The 15,527-nt window shown below is 42.5% G+C and overlaps 1 protein-coding gene across 1 annotated transcript; it reads left to right on the top strand.

Annotated features, from left to right (window-relative positions):
- The first annotated feature begins 116 nt into the window (after positions 1-116).
- Positions 117-14,169, top strand: NOP2 (NOP2 nucleolar protein). The gene is made up of 17 exons (XM_063433726.1): positions 117-229; positions 4,876-4,988; positions 6,185-6,224; positions 6,316-6,384; positions 6,470-6,806; positions 6,929-6,993; positions 7,905-8,002; positions 8,242-8,438; positions 8,658-8,747; positions 8,925-9,012; positions 9,094-9,234; positions 9,975-10,114; positions 10,799-10,888; positions 11,203-11,329; positions 11,493-11,586; positions 12,931-13,061; positions 13,162-14,169. Exons 2-17 carry the CDS (start codon positions 4,883-4,885, stop codon positions 13,437-13,439), a joined length of 2,091 nt encoding a protein of 696 aa, XP_063289796.1. The 5' UTR covers positions 117-229; positions 4,876-4,882; the 3' UTR covers positions 13,440-14,169.
- Positions 14,170-15,527: the final 1,358 nt, after the last annotated feature.

Here is a 15,527-nt window from a genome sequence, read left to right as displayed (position 1 = left end):
GAGCTACTGCTATTACAACATGGCGGCCAGGAGGGGGCAGGGCCACGCTGGGGTTGCTTGAGAGGCTGTGAGCGACCTGATTGGTGGATCGGCCGTTACGTGAGGCGAAGGGAGGCGTGTCGGTGACAGGAAGCGGAAGCAGACTCGAGTGCTAGGCTGGGTGTTACGTCATCCGTGTGCGCCTCATCCGGAGCCATCGTGGTAACACGTGAGGACAGCTTGAGCTACGGTAGGAACGGAACCACCTCTGACTGTCACATATTCCTTTTATACTAATCCATTATCCTGGACCTCAAACTGCAACCGCCTTACTGAACCTCTAACTGCTCCACTCTCTCTCTCCCTTGCACTCATTAACCCCCTCACTGCCCCTCTCCTGCTATTCATTTACCCCCTCACTGCCCCTCTCCTGCTACTCATTTACCCCCTCACTGCCCCTCTCCTGCTAATCATTTAGCCCCTCACCTGCTATTCATTTACCCCCTCACTGCCCCTCACCTGCTATTCATTTACCCCCTCACTGCCCCTCTCCTGCTATTCATTACCCCCTCACTGCCCCTCTCCTGCTATTCATTTACCCCCCTCACTGTCCCTCTCCTGCTACTCATTTACCCCCTCACTGCCCCTCTCCTGCTACTCATTTACCCCCTCACTGCCCCTCTCCTGCTACTCATTTACCCCCTCACTGCCCCTCTCCTGCTATTCATTTACCCCCTCACTGCCCCTGACCTGCTATTCATTTACCCCCTCACTGCCCCTCTCCTGCTATTCATTTACCCCCTCACTGCCCCTCTCCTGCTACTCATTTACCCCCTCACTGCCCCTCTCCTGCTACTCATTTACCCCCTCACCTGCTACTCATTTACCCCCCTCACTGTCCCTCTCCTGCTATTCATTTAGCCCCTCACCTGCTATTCATTTACCCCCTCACTGCCCCTCACCTGCTATTCATTTACCCCCTCACTGCCCCTCTCCTGCTATTCATTACCCCCTCACTGCCCCTCTCCTGCTATTCATTTACCCCCCTCACTGTCCCTCTCCTGCTACTCATTTACCCCCTCACTGCCCCTCTCCTGCTACTCATTTACCCCCTCACTGCCCCTCTCCTGCTACTCATTTACCCCCTCACTGCCCCTCTCCTGCTATTCATTTACCCCCTCACTGCCCCTGACCTGCTATTCATTTACCCCCTCACTGCCCCTCTCCTGCTATTCATTTACCCCCTCACTGCCCCTCTCCTGCTACTCATTTACCCCCTCACTGCCCCTCTCCTGCTGCTCATTTACCCCCTCACCTGCTACTCATTTACCCCCCTCACTGTCCCTCTCCTGCTACTCATTTACCCCCTCACTGCCCCTCACCTGCTATTCATTTACACCCTCACTGCCCCTCTCCTGCTATTCATTTACCCCCTCACTGCCCCTCTCCTGCTACTCATTTACCCCCTCACTGCCCCTCTCCTGCTGCTCATTTACCCCCTCACCTGCTACTCATTTACCCCCCTCACTGTCCCTCTCCTGCTACTCATTTACCCCCTCACTGCCCCTCACCTGCTATTCATTTACACCCTCACTGCCCCTCTCCTGCTACTCATTTACCCCCTCACCTGCTACTCATTTACCCCCTCACCGCCCCTCTCCTGCTACTCATTTACCCCCTCACCGCCCCTCTCCTGCTACTCATTTACCCCCTCACCGCCCCTCTCCTGCTACTCATTTACCCCCTCACCGCCCCTCTCCTGCTACTCATTTACCCCCTCACTGCCCCTCTCCTGCTACTCATTTACCCCCTCACTGCCCCTCTCCTGCTACTCATTTACCCCCCTCACTGCCCCTCTCCTGCTACTCACTGCCCCTCTCCTGCTACTCACTGCCCCTCTCCTGCTACTCACTGCCCCTCTCCTGCTACTCACTGCCCCTCTCCTGCTACTCACTGCCCCTCTCCTGCTACTCACTGCCCCTCTCCTGCTACTCACTGCCCCTCTCCTGCTACTCACTGCCCCTCTCCTGCTACTCACTGCCCCTCTCCTGCTACTCACTGCCCCTCTCCTGCTACTCACTGCCCCTCTCCTGCTACTCACTGCCCCTCTCCTGCTACTCACTGCCCCTCTCCTGCTACTCACTGCCCCTCTCCTGCTACTCATTTACCCCCTCACTGCCCCTCTCCTGCTACTCATTTACCCCCTCACTGCCCCTCTCCTGCTACTCATTTACCCCCTCACTGCCCCTCTCCTGCTACTCATTTACCCCCTCACTGCCCCTCTCCTGCTACTCATTTACCCCCTCACTGCCCCTCTCCTGCTACTCATTTACCCCCTCACTGCCCCTCTCCTGCTACTCATTTACCCCCTCACTGCCCCTCTCCTGCTACTCATTTACCCCCTCACTGCCCCTCTCCTGCTACTCATTTACCCTCTCCTGCTACTCATTTACCCCCTCACTGCCCCTCTCCTGCTACTCATTTACCCCCTCACTGCCCCTCTCCTGCTACTCATTTACCCCCTCACTGCCCCTCTCCTGCTACTCATTTACCCCCTCTCCTGCTACTCATTTACCCCCTCACTGCCCCTCTCCTGCTATTCATTTACCCCCTCACTGCCCCTCTCTTGCTTCTCTTCTGCTATTCATTTACCCCCTCACTGCCCCTCTTCTGCTATTCATTTACCCCCCTCACTGCCCCTCGCCTGCTACTCATTTACCCCCTCACTGCCCCTCGCCTGCTACTCATTTAGCCCCTCTTCTGCCATTCCTTTACCACCTTACTGCTCCTCCATTATCAGTGCCCACCACATTAAACCTTTATAAAATGTCTGGCACAGGTTTCCCTGACAGCTTTGAGTTCTACTTGCCCTTTTGTAGTATGTGATCTGTGCTTGTCAGCAGAATGTTAACCCCTTAAGGACACATGACATGTCTGACACGTCATGATTCCCTTTTATTCCAGAAGTTTGGTCCTTAAGGGGTTAAATACCCAAGCTGCCAGAGGTTATCCAGTAATTCATCATCAATCTTCCTATAGGATATCTTGATGAGTTCTGCAGAATGTGACATCTTTTCAGGCAGCACTTTTTAAGGGGAAATGGTCTGAAGTTCCCCCATTACCTATTCACTGCTCTATTACTCAAAAAGCAGGTTTTCTTTTCCTGTACAATTATATACACTATATATGTTCTATATCTGGGGGGTGTAATATGTATTACCATCATTACAAGTTTCAACCCTAAACTGTCTCTTTGATAGCATGCATCTTTCCTGGTATTTCTCTGCTCATAGCAGCACTACCTTTATTACTGTGTTTGGATTGGTTAGCAGACCAGTCACAGTAAATTATATTGTGTTGCAATGGCCCTAGAGAAACTAATATAGCCAGGGTTGTTTGATACATTTGTCAGAGAAATTAAGATATTGCACAAAAATGACCAACCAAGAAAAAAACAAAAAACCTCCTTTATTTTGGACTAAGATTTATGTTTGCCTGATGAAACAAAATAAATCATGGTTTGATGAAAATCCCCGATAATCCTATTTATGCCCTCCATTTGTTTCACTCTTTATGCTGTTGTTTTGAAATATCTAGTGGTTCTGTAGTAAATAACCCATACACTCTTTCTACACGTGACGGTTGATATGTCATTCTAAATGCAGAAATAAAGGGACACGTCAGGTACCATAACAACCTTATTGGAATCAGGTTGCTGTGGTCCCCAGTGCCAGCTTACCTTCAGAGGTTAAACCATTAACGAACGGCTTAACCCCACAATTTTTTTATTGTGGCGGTTTTCAACTCTGCCTAGCTACTTCCATTTAAACCCAAGGACTTTCTGCTTGAAGCCTCGGACTCAAACGGACGTTGCTGAGAGCATCAGTTCCAGATTGAAGCCTCTGACTGGAATGAAAGGGGTGGTGCAGAGCTGACATGTAGGCTGAATATCCCCCATACTGTATACCATTCGTTAACTGTTAAACCCCTGAAGGTAAGTCAACGAACAGGACCTCCTTGCACAATAACTTAAAGTGGTACCTGAAAAAAATATATTTCATAAAGATATAATCTTTATGAAATACTCGTTTTGACTGTTTTAATTTCACTAAAATTCAAACACATTCAAGAGATATAGAGAGACAGGAAAGGAACTACTTTGTTTCTGTATTTTTCCTTCACCTGAGTTACAGTCTCAGGGCGGAGTCTAAGTGTCAGTCCCATAGCCGTCACCAGTGATGGATGCAGGGAATTTGCTGTGTCAATGGAGGGTCTCGTCTTGTAGGATCCTCCATGCATCTCAATGCTGTACAGCAGTGACGTCGGCTACCGTCGCTGAGGCACTGATTAAGGAAGATAGCGGCATCCGCGAGGGACTGGCACAGGTAAGTAAATCTCACCATTCCCTGCTTCCCCTTCCGTCACCAGTGGAGATGTCACTGTCGGGGGATTTCGCGAATTCAGCAAAGTCCCTAGACGGCGACAGTGCTGCTTTAATTACAATGAAGTGATTATGATGCCAGGAATGTTCCTTTGCTGTATTAGTGCTCCTGTCATGACCGACATAAATTTGTGTTAAATCAGAGATAATGTTCATCTACACAATATACTTGCACAGTGTGTAGACTGAGTATATATCTATGTGAACTTGCCATGTACGTTATTTGTGTATGTAACATTAAAAGTGAACAAAGGACATTTTTACAATAAAAACGAACAGTTAGAACAAGGGCTTACTATTTGAAATTGGACAGGGGGAACGCTGAGGAAATGACATTTTAGTAGATACCTGAAATAGCCTTTTAGGGAAAGTGAAATTTGTATTTGTTAGATATGTATATTCAAGGCATGTATCAGGGAACCATACACTATGTAATGCTCATACTTTTTGTACAGTTCCAGCATGGGTAGGAAACTAGACCCCCTGAAGAAGGTGCCACGAGGTCCTGGTCGAAAATCCAGAAAACAACACGGAGCTGAGAATGAACTGAAGAATATCCTTACTGAGGGTGAGTTTTCAGATGAACACACAGCATGATATTTTTAACCAATGAGTGTAATAGACAGTTAGTACCACATTTAAAGAGAAATTGAAGCTTAAAGTAGGGTTAGCACTCTTGCTGGGAGTAACCCAGATGACTGGAAAAATCTCAAAGGAAAACGGGAATTAAGTGCCCTAATTTGGAGTTAACACATAATAATTTTTTTTTTTTTACATAATAAAAGCTGAAAGAAAAAAGAAAACGTTCAATTACTGTGGTGCTTGTTGTGCTCCAAATGAGGATAAAAACAAAGGAAATATTGTTACAATGAGATCTTGAGAGAAACCTAAGACAATAGTCAGTAGACTTTACCAATCAAGTACAGATCTAAATGTATCACTAGTCAACCTGCAAGATTCTGCATTATTAATACTAACAATTGTGTTATTACAGCCTAGGTGACTTTACTAATTGTGTATTAACACATCCTTTGTAGCTGACCTGCAAGTTCAACTTGGATACAGTGCAGGCAGCTTATCTTACTAATCGAGCATAGATCAAAATGTATCATTAGTCAAGATCTCATTATAACAATAGTTCCTTTGGTTTTATCCTCACTTTAAGCACCACAGTAATTAAATGTTTTCTTTTTTCTTTCATCCATTTTATTCGTTAACAATAAGTTATGTTTTAACTCAAAATTAGGGCACTCATCTTTGAGATTTAAAAGGTCAGTTAGGAACAAAGAAGAATATAGCTATGTTTTAGCTGAAAATTATTCCTTTTAAGTTTTGTAAACCGTAAGTAATGAATCGCAAAATTCACGCTTAAGTAGCCAAGCCGTAACTATAACAGAGTTGGAGCCCATATTCAGGAGGTCAGAAACTTGGAAAAAAAGACTGTGTCTTTATGAAACTGTCATTTAAATGGGGATGATATTATACTATGTTTTGTCTGTTTTATCTTATTGAACTAAAATCTGAAGTGGTTCAAAGAAAACCCCACAAAACCTAGCATGCATCTATTATAACAATCTCTGGGCAATTATCCTATATGGTGCTTATTGACTGTATAATTTGAAAGCAGTTTGTAGAGTAAAATAAATGTGTGTGTGTGTGTGTGTGTGTGTGTAATATAAAATTATATGTATTCTTATGTTTGGATTTCCCTCCACTCTTGGCCAGTTTTCAGAAATTGACATTTCTCCTTTTCTTTGTCTTCAGATTCCGATGTAAAACGTCTGTCCAGACGCGGCAGGAAGAGGTGAGACCGCTTCAGCTACGTTCTTTTCTGAGGTTTAATATTCAAGCCAAGTGTTACCTTTTTCTAACGTGCCTTATTCATCCCATAACAGGGCGGCTAAGAGGCGAATCGTAGAGGAAAAACCCCCTGTGGTGAAGTCAACAGCAAAGCAAAATGGTAAGTACAATGTTTTTTTTCCCTTACCGTTCTACTTCCATTTCTGTGCCATGCCCTGTAGTCCTTACCTCTTTGTACCCTGCAGGAAGTGGGCAAACTGATACTAAAGAGGAAAAGGTTACTAGTGGATTTAGTGATGAGAATTCCCAATGGTTGAAACCTGTTAAACGAGCACGAAAAGAAATGCCAAGCCAAGTGGATAGTGAGGATGAAGAGGAAGGCCACAGTGAGGAAGAGACCATGGATGAAGAAGAGGAGCAGATGGAGGAGGTAGAGGAGGGCGAAAATGAGGAGGAGGAAGAAGAGAGTGAGGACGAGGAAGGCCAGAGTGATGAGGAGTCTGCAGGAGCAGGAGCACTTTCCATTTCGGACAGTGACGATTTAGAGGATGATTTTGGAATCTCATCAGAGGAAGATGGGGAGGAAGTAAGCATATCTTAAGTTTCGTGCTATTCTTGTCCCCACTACTGCGGGATGTTTTACAAAAAATTTTACGTTACGTTTTATAACTTTTTTTTTTTTTTTTTTTCTCATTTTTTCTTTTGTAGCTTCTCCCAATAGAAAAAGAATCTGCTAAACTGAAACAGAAAAAGCTGAAAAAGAAGCAAATTAGGTTGGACCCCAAACTTTTGAGAGATTCATTTTCTTTTCTTATGGTTGCACTAAGGATATTTTGGGGGAATGCTTGTGCATTTTATCATAATCCATGACATTGTGTTTTAATAGTTATCATTGGTATTGGCTTAAAGGGACACAATAGGCACCAAAACAATTTGCATAATGAAGCAGTTTTGATGTACGTCTCACTGCTCAATTCTCTGCCATTTAGGAGTTAAATCACTTTTTTTTCTAATAAAAAAAAAGTAAACCTTTTATTTGAAAAAAAAATGTTTTTGTTTTTTTTATTGAGGCTGTGCAAGTCACAGCCAGGGGAGGTGTGACTAGGGCTGCATTGACAGAAACTTGATTTAATGGCATGTAATTGAGCTGTGAGACGTCATAGGGATGATCTATACACCAAAACTGCATCATTGAGCTAAAGTTTTTTTTTTTTTTTAAACTAGAGTCCCTTTAAGAATGTTTATTGCAAGGTTATTGTCCATTCGCTCACATGTGTTTAATCTGCACTGCTTCTGGCTCATGGAAGCCAGTCACCCGCTTCATATATATATACACACACACACACACCACATCTGTTTATTCCACACACTTGCTGTCATGCGCTGGCATCTACACCAATGGTTCCCAATCCAGTTCTCAAGGCAACCAGTGGGATCTCCATTTAAACAGTGTTGAGAAATGCTTAAAACCAGGACTGTTGGTTTGTCTGTAGGGATGGGTTGGGAACTAGATGTCCTGTGCATGTACTGTCTTGCACTGCCCTCTGATTACAAGTTCTTGTGCAGTCACTATTTGTATTCCCTTGCTCAAATGGACCCTATGTAACCTGCCCCCTGCTCCTTCCACCATGTTTATTTACACACATACACTTCCATCTAAGTCTGTTTTCTGTCCTTTCTACAGTGAGAAGGCCCAAGATGGGAAGGAGTCTACCATTCAGCTCAATGTGGATGCAGAGGAGCCATTCGAAATGCCAACTAACGAGGAGATGGAAAATGAATGTATCCTTGAATTTGTTTACCATAAAAATGTTGTCTCATTCCACACATTCCCATCTTGTTCATTGGTACCAGGCAATGCTCACCCATAGTCCTCCCTCTTACCTGCGTTTCTACAAGTACCCAAATAATAACTTTTTAATTTAGATCTTTAAAGAGAACAATATCCCAACCTAGCTCCTTCCTTTATTCTTAAGTCATACTTATGTTCTCCAGTGACTTTTCCTTAACCCCGCATGTAGTGCTGAATGCCCCAGATCTTTCCACTGTCCAGGAGCGCATTAAAGATGTGGTAGGAGTTCTGCAGGATTTTACTAGTCGCGGCGGACCTCATTCACGTCAGGACTACCTCAACATTCTTCGCAAAGATCTTTCTACTTACTACAGCTATGGAGACTTCATGCTTCAGATCCTCAGTGATCTGTTTCCTGTGTCAGAGGTGAGGGAAGTTGAATGTACTTTTCCAGTGGACCATTGAGCACAAGGTTTCTTGACTGATGCATTACCCTCTCACCTTTTGTGTAACTCACTGTTTGTTCAATCTGTACCCAATTTGTTTCCACACCCTTCTCTCCCCTACAGTCTACTTGATGCCCTTACATCACATAACCTTTCTTTGTCTGTATTAACCTTTGTGTGTTTTTTCTTTCCTTCTCAGCTGGTTGATTTTCTGGAGTCCTGTGAGGTTCAACGTCCAGTCACAATCAGGACCAACACGTTAAAGACCCGCAGGAGAGATCTAGCACAGGTATAACTGCTTCACCTCCCAAACCTGTTATCTAGACTTTCCCTCATCCTTTTAAAACCCACCTTTCACTGAGGTTCCACATTCTGCCTTTCTTTTTTCCACCTTTTCCATAGTATCCTCTTGGTTCAACTTGTTTGTGCGTTTATTGTAAGCTTTTCTTTCTCTACATCCACTCAGGCTTTGATTAACCGTGGAGTAAACTTAGACCCTTTGGGTAAATGGTCGAAAACTGGGCTTGTTATTTACGATTCATCTGTTCCTATTGGTGAGTTTGTGAGTACAAATGTGGTGGTTTGGTGTGTGTGTGTGTATACTGTGTATATTTACATTTGCTTTAATGCTGCAGGTGCCACCCCTGAATATTTGGCTGGTCACTACATGTTGCAGGGAGCGTCTAGTTTGCTCCCAGTGATCGCGTTGGCTCCTCAGGAGAATGAGAGGGTGCTGGATATGTGCTGTGCTCCAGGAGGAAAGACCAGCTATATGGGTAAGACGTCCTCTGCTCTTCTTCCATCATGGCACCCACCCGCCAACCATCCATCCAGCCCATTCACATGCCAGGCTCACAAGATGGTCACTGCGGTGGAGGGATCTAGGATTTATAAATTAAAATATTAACTGGGAAAACAAAGACTGTTTAAACCACACCTTCTATATTACGCGAAAAACACCTGTTCCCACCAGGGTTGGTTCATGTTGCCAAACAAGGTTATTTACTAAAGTGAGAATTGTTGGGAAATGAAAGTGAATTTCAAATTTAAGGCTAAAACATCCAAACTGGAAAAATCCTCCAAGTCATCCAATTTGGCATCCATTTGAAATTCACTTTGAAATCCAGACAGTTCGCCTTTTAATGAATAACCCCTAATGTGTTGCTCATAAAGAAATTAAATGATTAATATTTTGAATGTCTATTTACTTGTATAGAAACAGTGCAATATCGCACTTATATAAATCCACCCGTATCCAAGATCCATAACTGACCTCTGTAGTTACCATTTAAAATAGCAGCAGTGTGATGCGATTGCATTAAAAAAAAACAAACTCCCAAATAACCACCTTAAAATATACATACAGTAATGGTGCGGTATTCATTTATAATCAACTTGTTTGAATCACTTGCTAAAATAATTGATGAGAATACCCTCTGTAGGGTAATCACGATAGCAGTTCTTAGTGAGAATATTGGTTTGTGATCTGTTAATAATGATTTTATGTGTTTCCCAGCCCAACTGATGAAAAATACTGGAGTAATTGTTGCTAATGATGTAAACGCCGAACGTCTCCGGAGCGTGGTGGGAAATCTGCACAGACTGGGAGTTACTAACTGTGTCATCTCTAATTATGATGGGCGACAGATTCCAAAGGTGAGAAGTCCAATTTCAGCAGGAAACACTGGGTCAATTCTACAGGCAAAGTTCAGATGATAAATATTTTTATTTTATGATTATGAATCCCTGGCAGAAGCACATTGTTGATGATTGTTGCTGTTGAACAAGGTTTAAATGTATTATCAGACATTTCCTAATATCTGTGAGTGAATCCTTTTAGGCCTTTTATCCTTACTGTCTACCATATAATCTGATATGTAGATCTGTTTTTAGCAATGACTTGATTAAGTCTTTGTTGCCAGTTACCCACAAAACATTTGATCACTGAACCCCCGTAAGAAAAACTGGGTCAATCTCAGTCACACTCTGACAAAGTTAAACCACTTATATGCTTTCAAGGTTGATAAAATTAGTCTTTAAGTCGGATTTAAAAAAAAAAAAAAATAGATCTATATCTCTCTCACAAGGCCTTAGGAAACCAGTGAAAATATAATTATTGTTCAGTATTCAGTGATAATAAATACATTATATATATATATTTTCCCTTAAGATTTTGAGCATTTTTTCTTTTTGTATTAAAGTACCATTGTTTTGTTAGGGGTGTGGTTTTTTTTTTTTTGTTTTTTTTTCCTTTACGCTTATTATTGTAACTTGAGCACCTGTTAAAGAGGATAAACTTACAAGAATACAATAAGAAATGTCTAATTATTTTTCGAACAGATCGTAGGAGGCTTTGACAGAGTTCTCCTCGATGCCCCATGCAGCGGGACTGGAGTAATCAGCAAAGACCCGGCCGTGAAAACCAACAAGGTACGTTGAAGAGCAGATAATTGGAAATAATTTACTAACACGACCACTAGCGTGTGTGTGCGCGCCAGTTCTCACAGTATGACACCATGCTAGCTTTAAGATTGGAGCTAGTTTAAATTAACAAGGAATGGAAAATATCACTTGGAAAGACGGGAGGGACTAAGAGATAAGCTGGGAGTAGTGAATATGTATGGCAAGGTTAGAAGAGTAATCTGTATATCTAAACTTTACCTATTCTATATCTAATCAATATATGTACTGCACACATGGAGTAGCCGGTTATATGTATTGACTTTTTATACATGTACTTACAGAGCATTCAAGATGTCCAGCGTTGTGCCCACATACAGAAAGAGCTCGTTGTTAGTGCTATTGATTCTTTGGATGCTCAGTCGCCCACTGGCGGATACCTGGTGTACTGCACTTGTTCAATCACTGTGAGTAACAGGCCCCAGCCACTTTAGTGGCTTATCTGACCATTATTTATTTTGCATAATTCTTTCCCTGTTTATATCTCCCATATTCTGGGGTTTCTCATACTCTTTTCACCTGTATTCCTGTCTGTATTGATCTTTCAGTGATTTTTTTTCCACTCCACAGGTAGAAGAGAACGAATGTGTGGTGGACTACGCGTTAAAGAAAAGGAATGTGAAACTGGTAGCCACTGGCCTGGACTTCGGGAAGGAAGGATTTGTAAGGTATGCAGCCGTATTCCCCTCTCTGGTTTCTGAAAACACGCAGTTTTTTTTCACTAAACTGGACTTTAATTTTGGCCTCAGATCTAAAATTCACAAGTCAGTCAGTCAATCTTGAAAACTAGCTGATACAGTGTTGAATGTTTCTACTTCAGCTGTTTTGGCCCAAAATGTGAATTTTCTGGCAATTTGGATTAAATGTAACAAAATAGGATTTTGGGCACTTCACTAGTGCAGGCTTTGTGTCACTACATTTGTGTGATTTTGGAAAAACTTTACAGTTTGTAGCTCAGGCTCCTAGCTAATTCATTTACTTGGTAAATCCACTTGGATACAAAATGACTACACCAGTTCTGATTGGTTAGTGGACATTAATTTGTTGGAAATCTTTATTTATGAAGGTAAGTTAATGGTTAACAGAGAGGGGACAAATAATAGATCAGGAAACCCAAGAGAGGGGAAAGGATAGCATCAATATGGCTGTGTGTTTAAAAAAAAAAAAATAATAATTCGGAAGAACCCACTCATCAATAAAGAAAGGATTACTTGTATCTAGTCCGTAGCCATTTTAGACTCCAAATCAAGCCCGATAAGGCCTAAATCGCCAACATTCTGCTTCCAGAGTGCAGGGTTCGACATCCCAACTGCATTAAGGAAATGCTTAGTAAGATATTGTTGAATATGATTATGCAGCTGGCTGAAAAGGAGTACTCCGCAATGGAGATGACAGCCTTATAAAATTGGTGGTATTTGTGGGCAGTCCACCACACAGGGGACATTATATAATGTAATTCTTCAGTGATGCGTCTTGCATTGCTAGTCACTGTAACCAAAGATTTTCTAATCCGCTGCCCCAGTCTTAACAATGTATCCGGAAGATGTAACTTTCTAAATGCTCTATTTATACATAAGTAACCACTTACTTGAAGACTCCCACGCTTAGTCAAATCTTCTGTGCTGGTGTTTCAATTCCCGAGATCTCTTAAATAGAAGATACACAGCACTTGGGTAAATGCAGAAAGAAATAAGGCAAGAATTCCTTGCTGTGCCAGTTTAATAGGAACAGTACAGGCACGGCATAAATCCACCGGAGTATAATGCAAAGCTAACCATTGCCAAGACCTAAAATATCTTTACAGGAGTTAGAAGGGGACAACGACTCTGTAATCCTGAACACGTTTCACGTCTAGATAGATGCTTTATCATCATGTTAATAAAGTGTCTATGTAGATGTGAAGCGCTTTAAGAATTACTATATGATCGCTGGGTATTATCTTTGTGTCGTCGTCAGAGATGCTTGTATCACTCTTAATACCACTTATCAGTGCCTCCTGAATTTTGTTTCAGATTTAAAGAACGTCGGTTTCACCCGTCTCTTCGCCAGTGTCGCAGGTTTTACCCACATACACACAACATGGATGGATTCTTCATTGCAAAATTTCGCAAGTTCTCAAATATCATTCCAACCGCAACCAGTGGTGAGTCAGTCTTTCCAGATTATTCCTCCATCTACCCACCATGCACAGATTAGGTCAACACCCTATGCACCATTTTAATAATTCCTTATTTTAATCTTAGATAAAACAGAGAATCCAAACCCTGCTCAACCAAGTGAAGAAAAGAAAAGTGAACCCAATGCAACTACCGAGGCTCAATCGAAGACACTCAAAGGTCCATCCAAGTCACTGAAAAAGAGTCCATCCAAGTCACTCAAAAAAGGTCCATCCAAGTCACTCAAAGGTCCATCCAAATCACTCAAAAAGTCTTCACCCAAGTTGACTGGAAAAGCTAAAGCCAAAAAACTCAAAAAAGGTCCACCAAAAACAAAAAAAAGTTTCAAGAAAAAGAATAAATAGTTTCCATCACATCTGCTTGGCCTAGGACTGTGACACATTGCAGTTGTTTTATCTCTGGCTAGTTCTCTCTGTGTCACGCTGTACAGATCGATCTGCTGCTCTGCAATACTTGTTTTTGTGACTTTTTTTATCATAAATTTGAGTACAATGAGAAATATGGTATGGGCTGCGTTGTCCTTAGGGAGGATGCTGTATGTTGCGGGTGGGTTGGGAATCAGAACATATTGTAGGCACTAAAACCATTTTATTTCATTGAGTTGGTTATAGTGCCTGGAGTCCCCTGATACGGTCCCTCTAAACAGTGATAAAACTATTAATAAACAGTCTAACACTTGCATGAGGGTCTTTGGTCACACACAGCCCACGGTCCACTGGAGTTATATGCTGAGTGCAGAGGTTACACACTTATAAAACAATGGGTAGCTTTGGTAGGCTGAAAGTGGTCAGCCCAAGCAGCACTGAAGGGTATGGTACTCCTGTGTTAAACCATTTAATGCTGATCATATGGCAGACACCAGAGGCCTCTAAACCCTATAACCACTTTAACTATATGCTGCAGAGCCTACAGTGTGCTTATAGGTACACATTTCCTTTTAAACCTTGCTCCCTTTGGTGTGAATGTATACCTACATCATCATTCTGCCTCCAATTTAACTTTTACCATCTGCTAAAAGCCAACTATACTCACCATGACTTTTCTCTAAAGTAAATGTTATTGTTACCATTCTTACCCCAGCCGTGTGTGATTTTTTTTTTTTCCAAACTAAGTGGTTTCTATGATAGTTACATAGCTGAAAAGAGACTTGCGTCCATAAAGTTCAGCCTTCCTCACATATGTTTTTGCTGTTGATCCAAAAGAAGGCAAATAAACCCTCTGAAGCGCTTCCAATTTTGCAACAAACAAGGAAACAATTCCTTCTTGACCCCAAAATAGCAGTCCAATATCTCCTTGGATCAAGCAGTTATTACCCCACTAATTCGAAATTATATCCCTGTATGTTATGTTTTTGCAAGTATATATCCAATTGCAGTTTAAACATCTGTATGGACTCTGCCTGATGAGGTGGTTTTATCAGAGAATTCCATATCGCTCTTTTTAAAAAAAGAAACCTCTCCTTTCTTCCAGCCTAAATGCGTGATCTCATGTCCTATGTATAGCCCTGTTTATGCATAGATTTCCAAATAATGGTTTGTACTGGCCCCGAATATATTTGTATAATATCATATCCCCTCTGAGGCGCTGTTTTTCCAAACTAAAGATATTAAAATTTTTTTTTTTTTACCTTTCTTCGTAACTAAAATGCTTCATTCCTTTTAAGTGCCATGATATCCTTCTTTAGAATAGGTGCCCAAAATTTCACAGCATATTCAAGGTGTGGTCTTACCAGCTATTTATAATTAGGCAAAATATTTTCATGTTTACATTGCAGGGTTAATCCAACCTCTAGTGGCTGTCTTCCTGACAGCCGCTTCACCGACTCTCAATGCGAAAATCGCATTGAGCACGCAGAACGTCCATAGGAAAGCATTGAGAAATGCTTTCCTATGGGCGTTTTTGAATGCGCGCGGCTCTTACCACCCATGCGCATTCGGCTCCACTCGAGAGCTTACGTCGGAGGGGAGGTCACCAGCGCCGAGGGAGCCTTGTGCTGGATAAAGGTAAGTGGCTGAAGGGGTTTTAACCCATACAGCCCAGCAGGAGGGGAGACCTAGTTTCCTGACACATAGTGGTCCTTTAGGCCAATGTTCTACCCAAGAATATTCATCTAAACCCGGATGTGGCTTTTCTCATAGCCTTCTGCATAGGTTCTAGCAAACAAGCAGACCAGAATACAGCTTGCTCAAGCATGTTTGCAAATAGAAGTGGAGTGGTAGGCACTGCTTTGTGCAACCTACATTGTAGTAGTCTGGGTGCTGTAACCCTTTTGCACTTAGTGCTGCTATGTCAAACATTGCAGTTCCAGCGAACTAAAATGTTTACATTGCAGCTCTAAGTCTGCCCTCAGTGGCTGTCTAACAGACATCCACTAGAGCACTTCCAGAATCCAAATGGACTTTTGGTCTGACGCTGGACGTCCTCACGGACCT

Source organism: Pelobates fuscus, chromosome 10 (assembly GCF_036172605.1).
Source record: "Pelobates fuscus isolate aPelFus1 chromosome 10, aPelFus1.pri, whole genome shotgun sequence".
Lineage (NCBI taxonomy): Eukaryota > Metazoa > Chordata > Amphibia > Anura > Pelobatidae > Pelobates > Pelobates fuscus.
The sequence above is the reverse complement of the archived record's forward strand: the minus strand, read 5'-3'. Positions and strand labels throughout refer to the sequence as shown.

What these genes read in the sequence shown, in the direction of transcription:
- NOP2 (XM_063433726.1), top strand. Translation starts at nt 4,883, where the DNA reads ATGGGTAGGAAACTAGACCCCCTGAAGAAGGTGCCACGAGGTCCTGGT. An exon ending in TCCAGACGCGGCAGGAAGAG is followed by an intron (nt 6,225 to 6,315) that starts GTGAGACCGCTT and finishes ATCCCATAACAG; the next exon opens with GGCGGCTAAGAGGCGAATCG. An exon ending in CACTTGTTCAATCACTGTGA is followed by an intron (nt 11,330 to 11,492) that starts GTAACAGGCCCC and finishes CTCCACAGGTAG; the next exon opens with AAGAGAACGAATGTGTGGTG.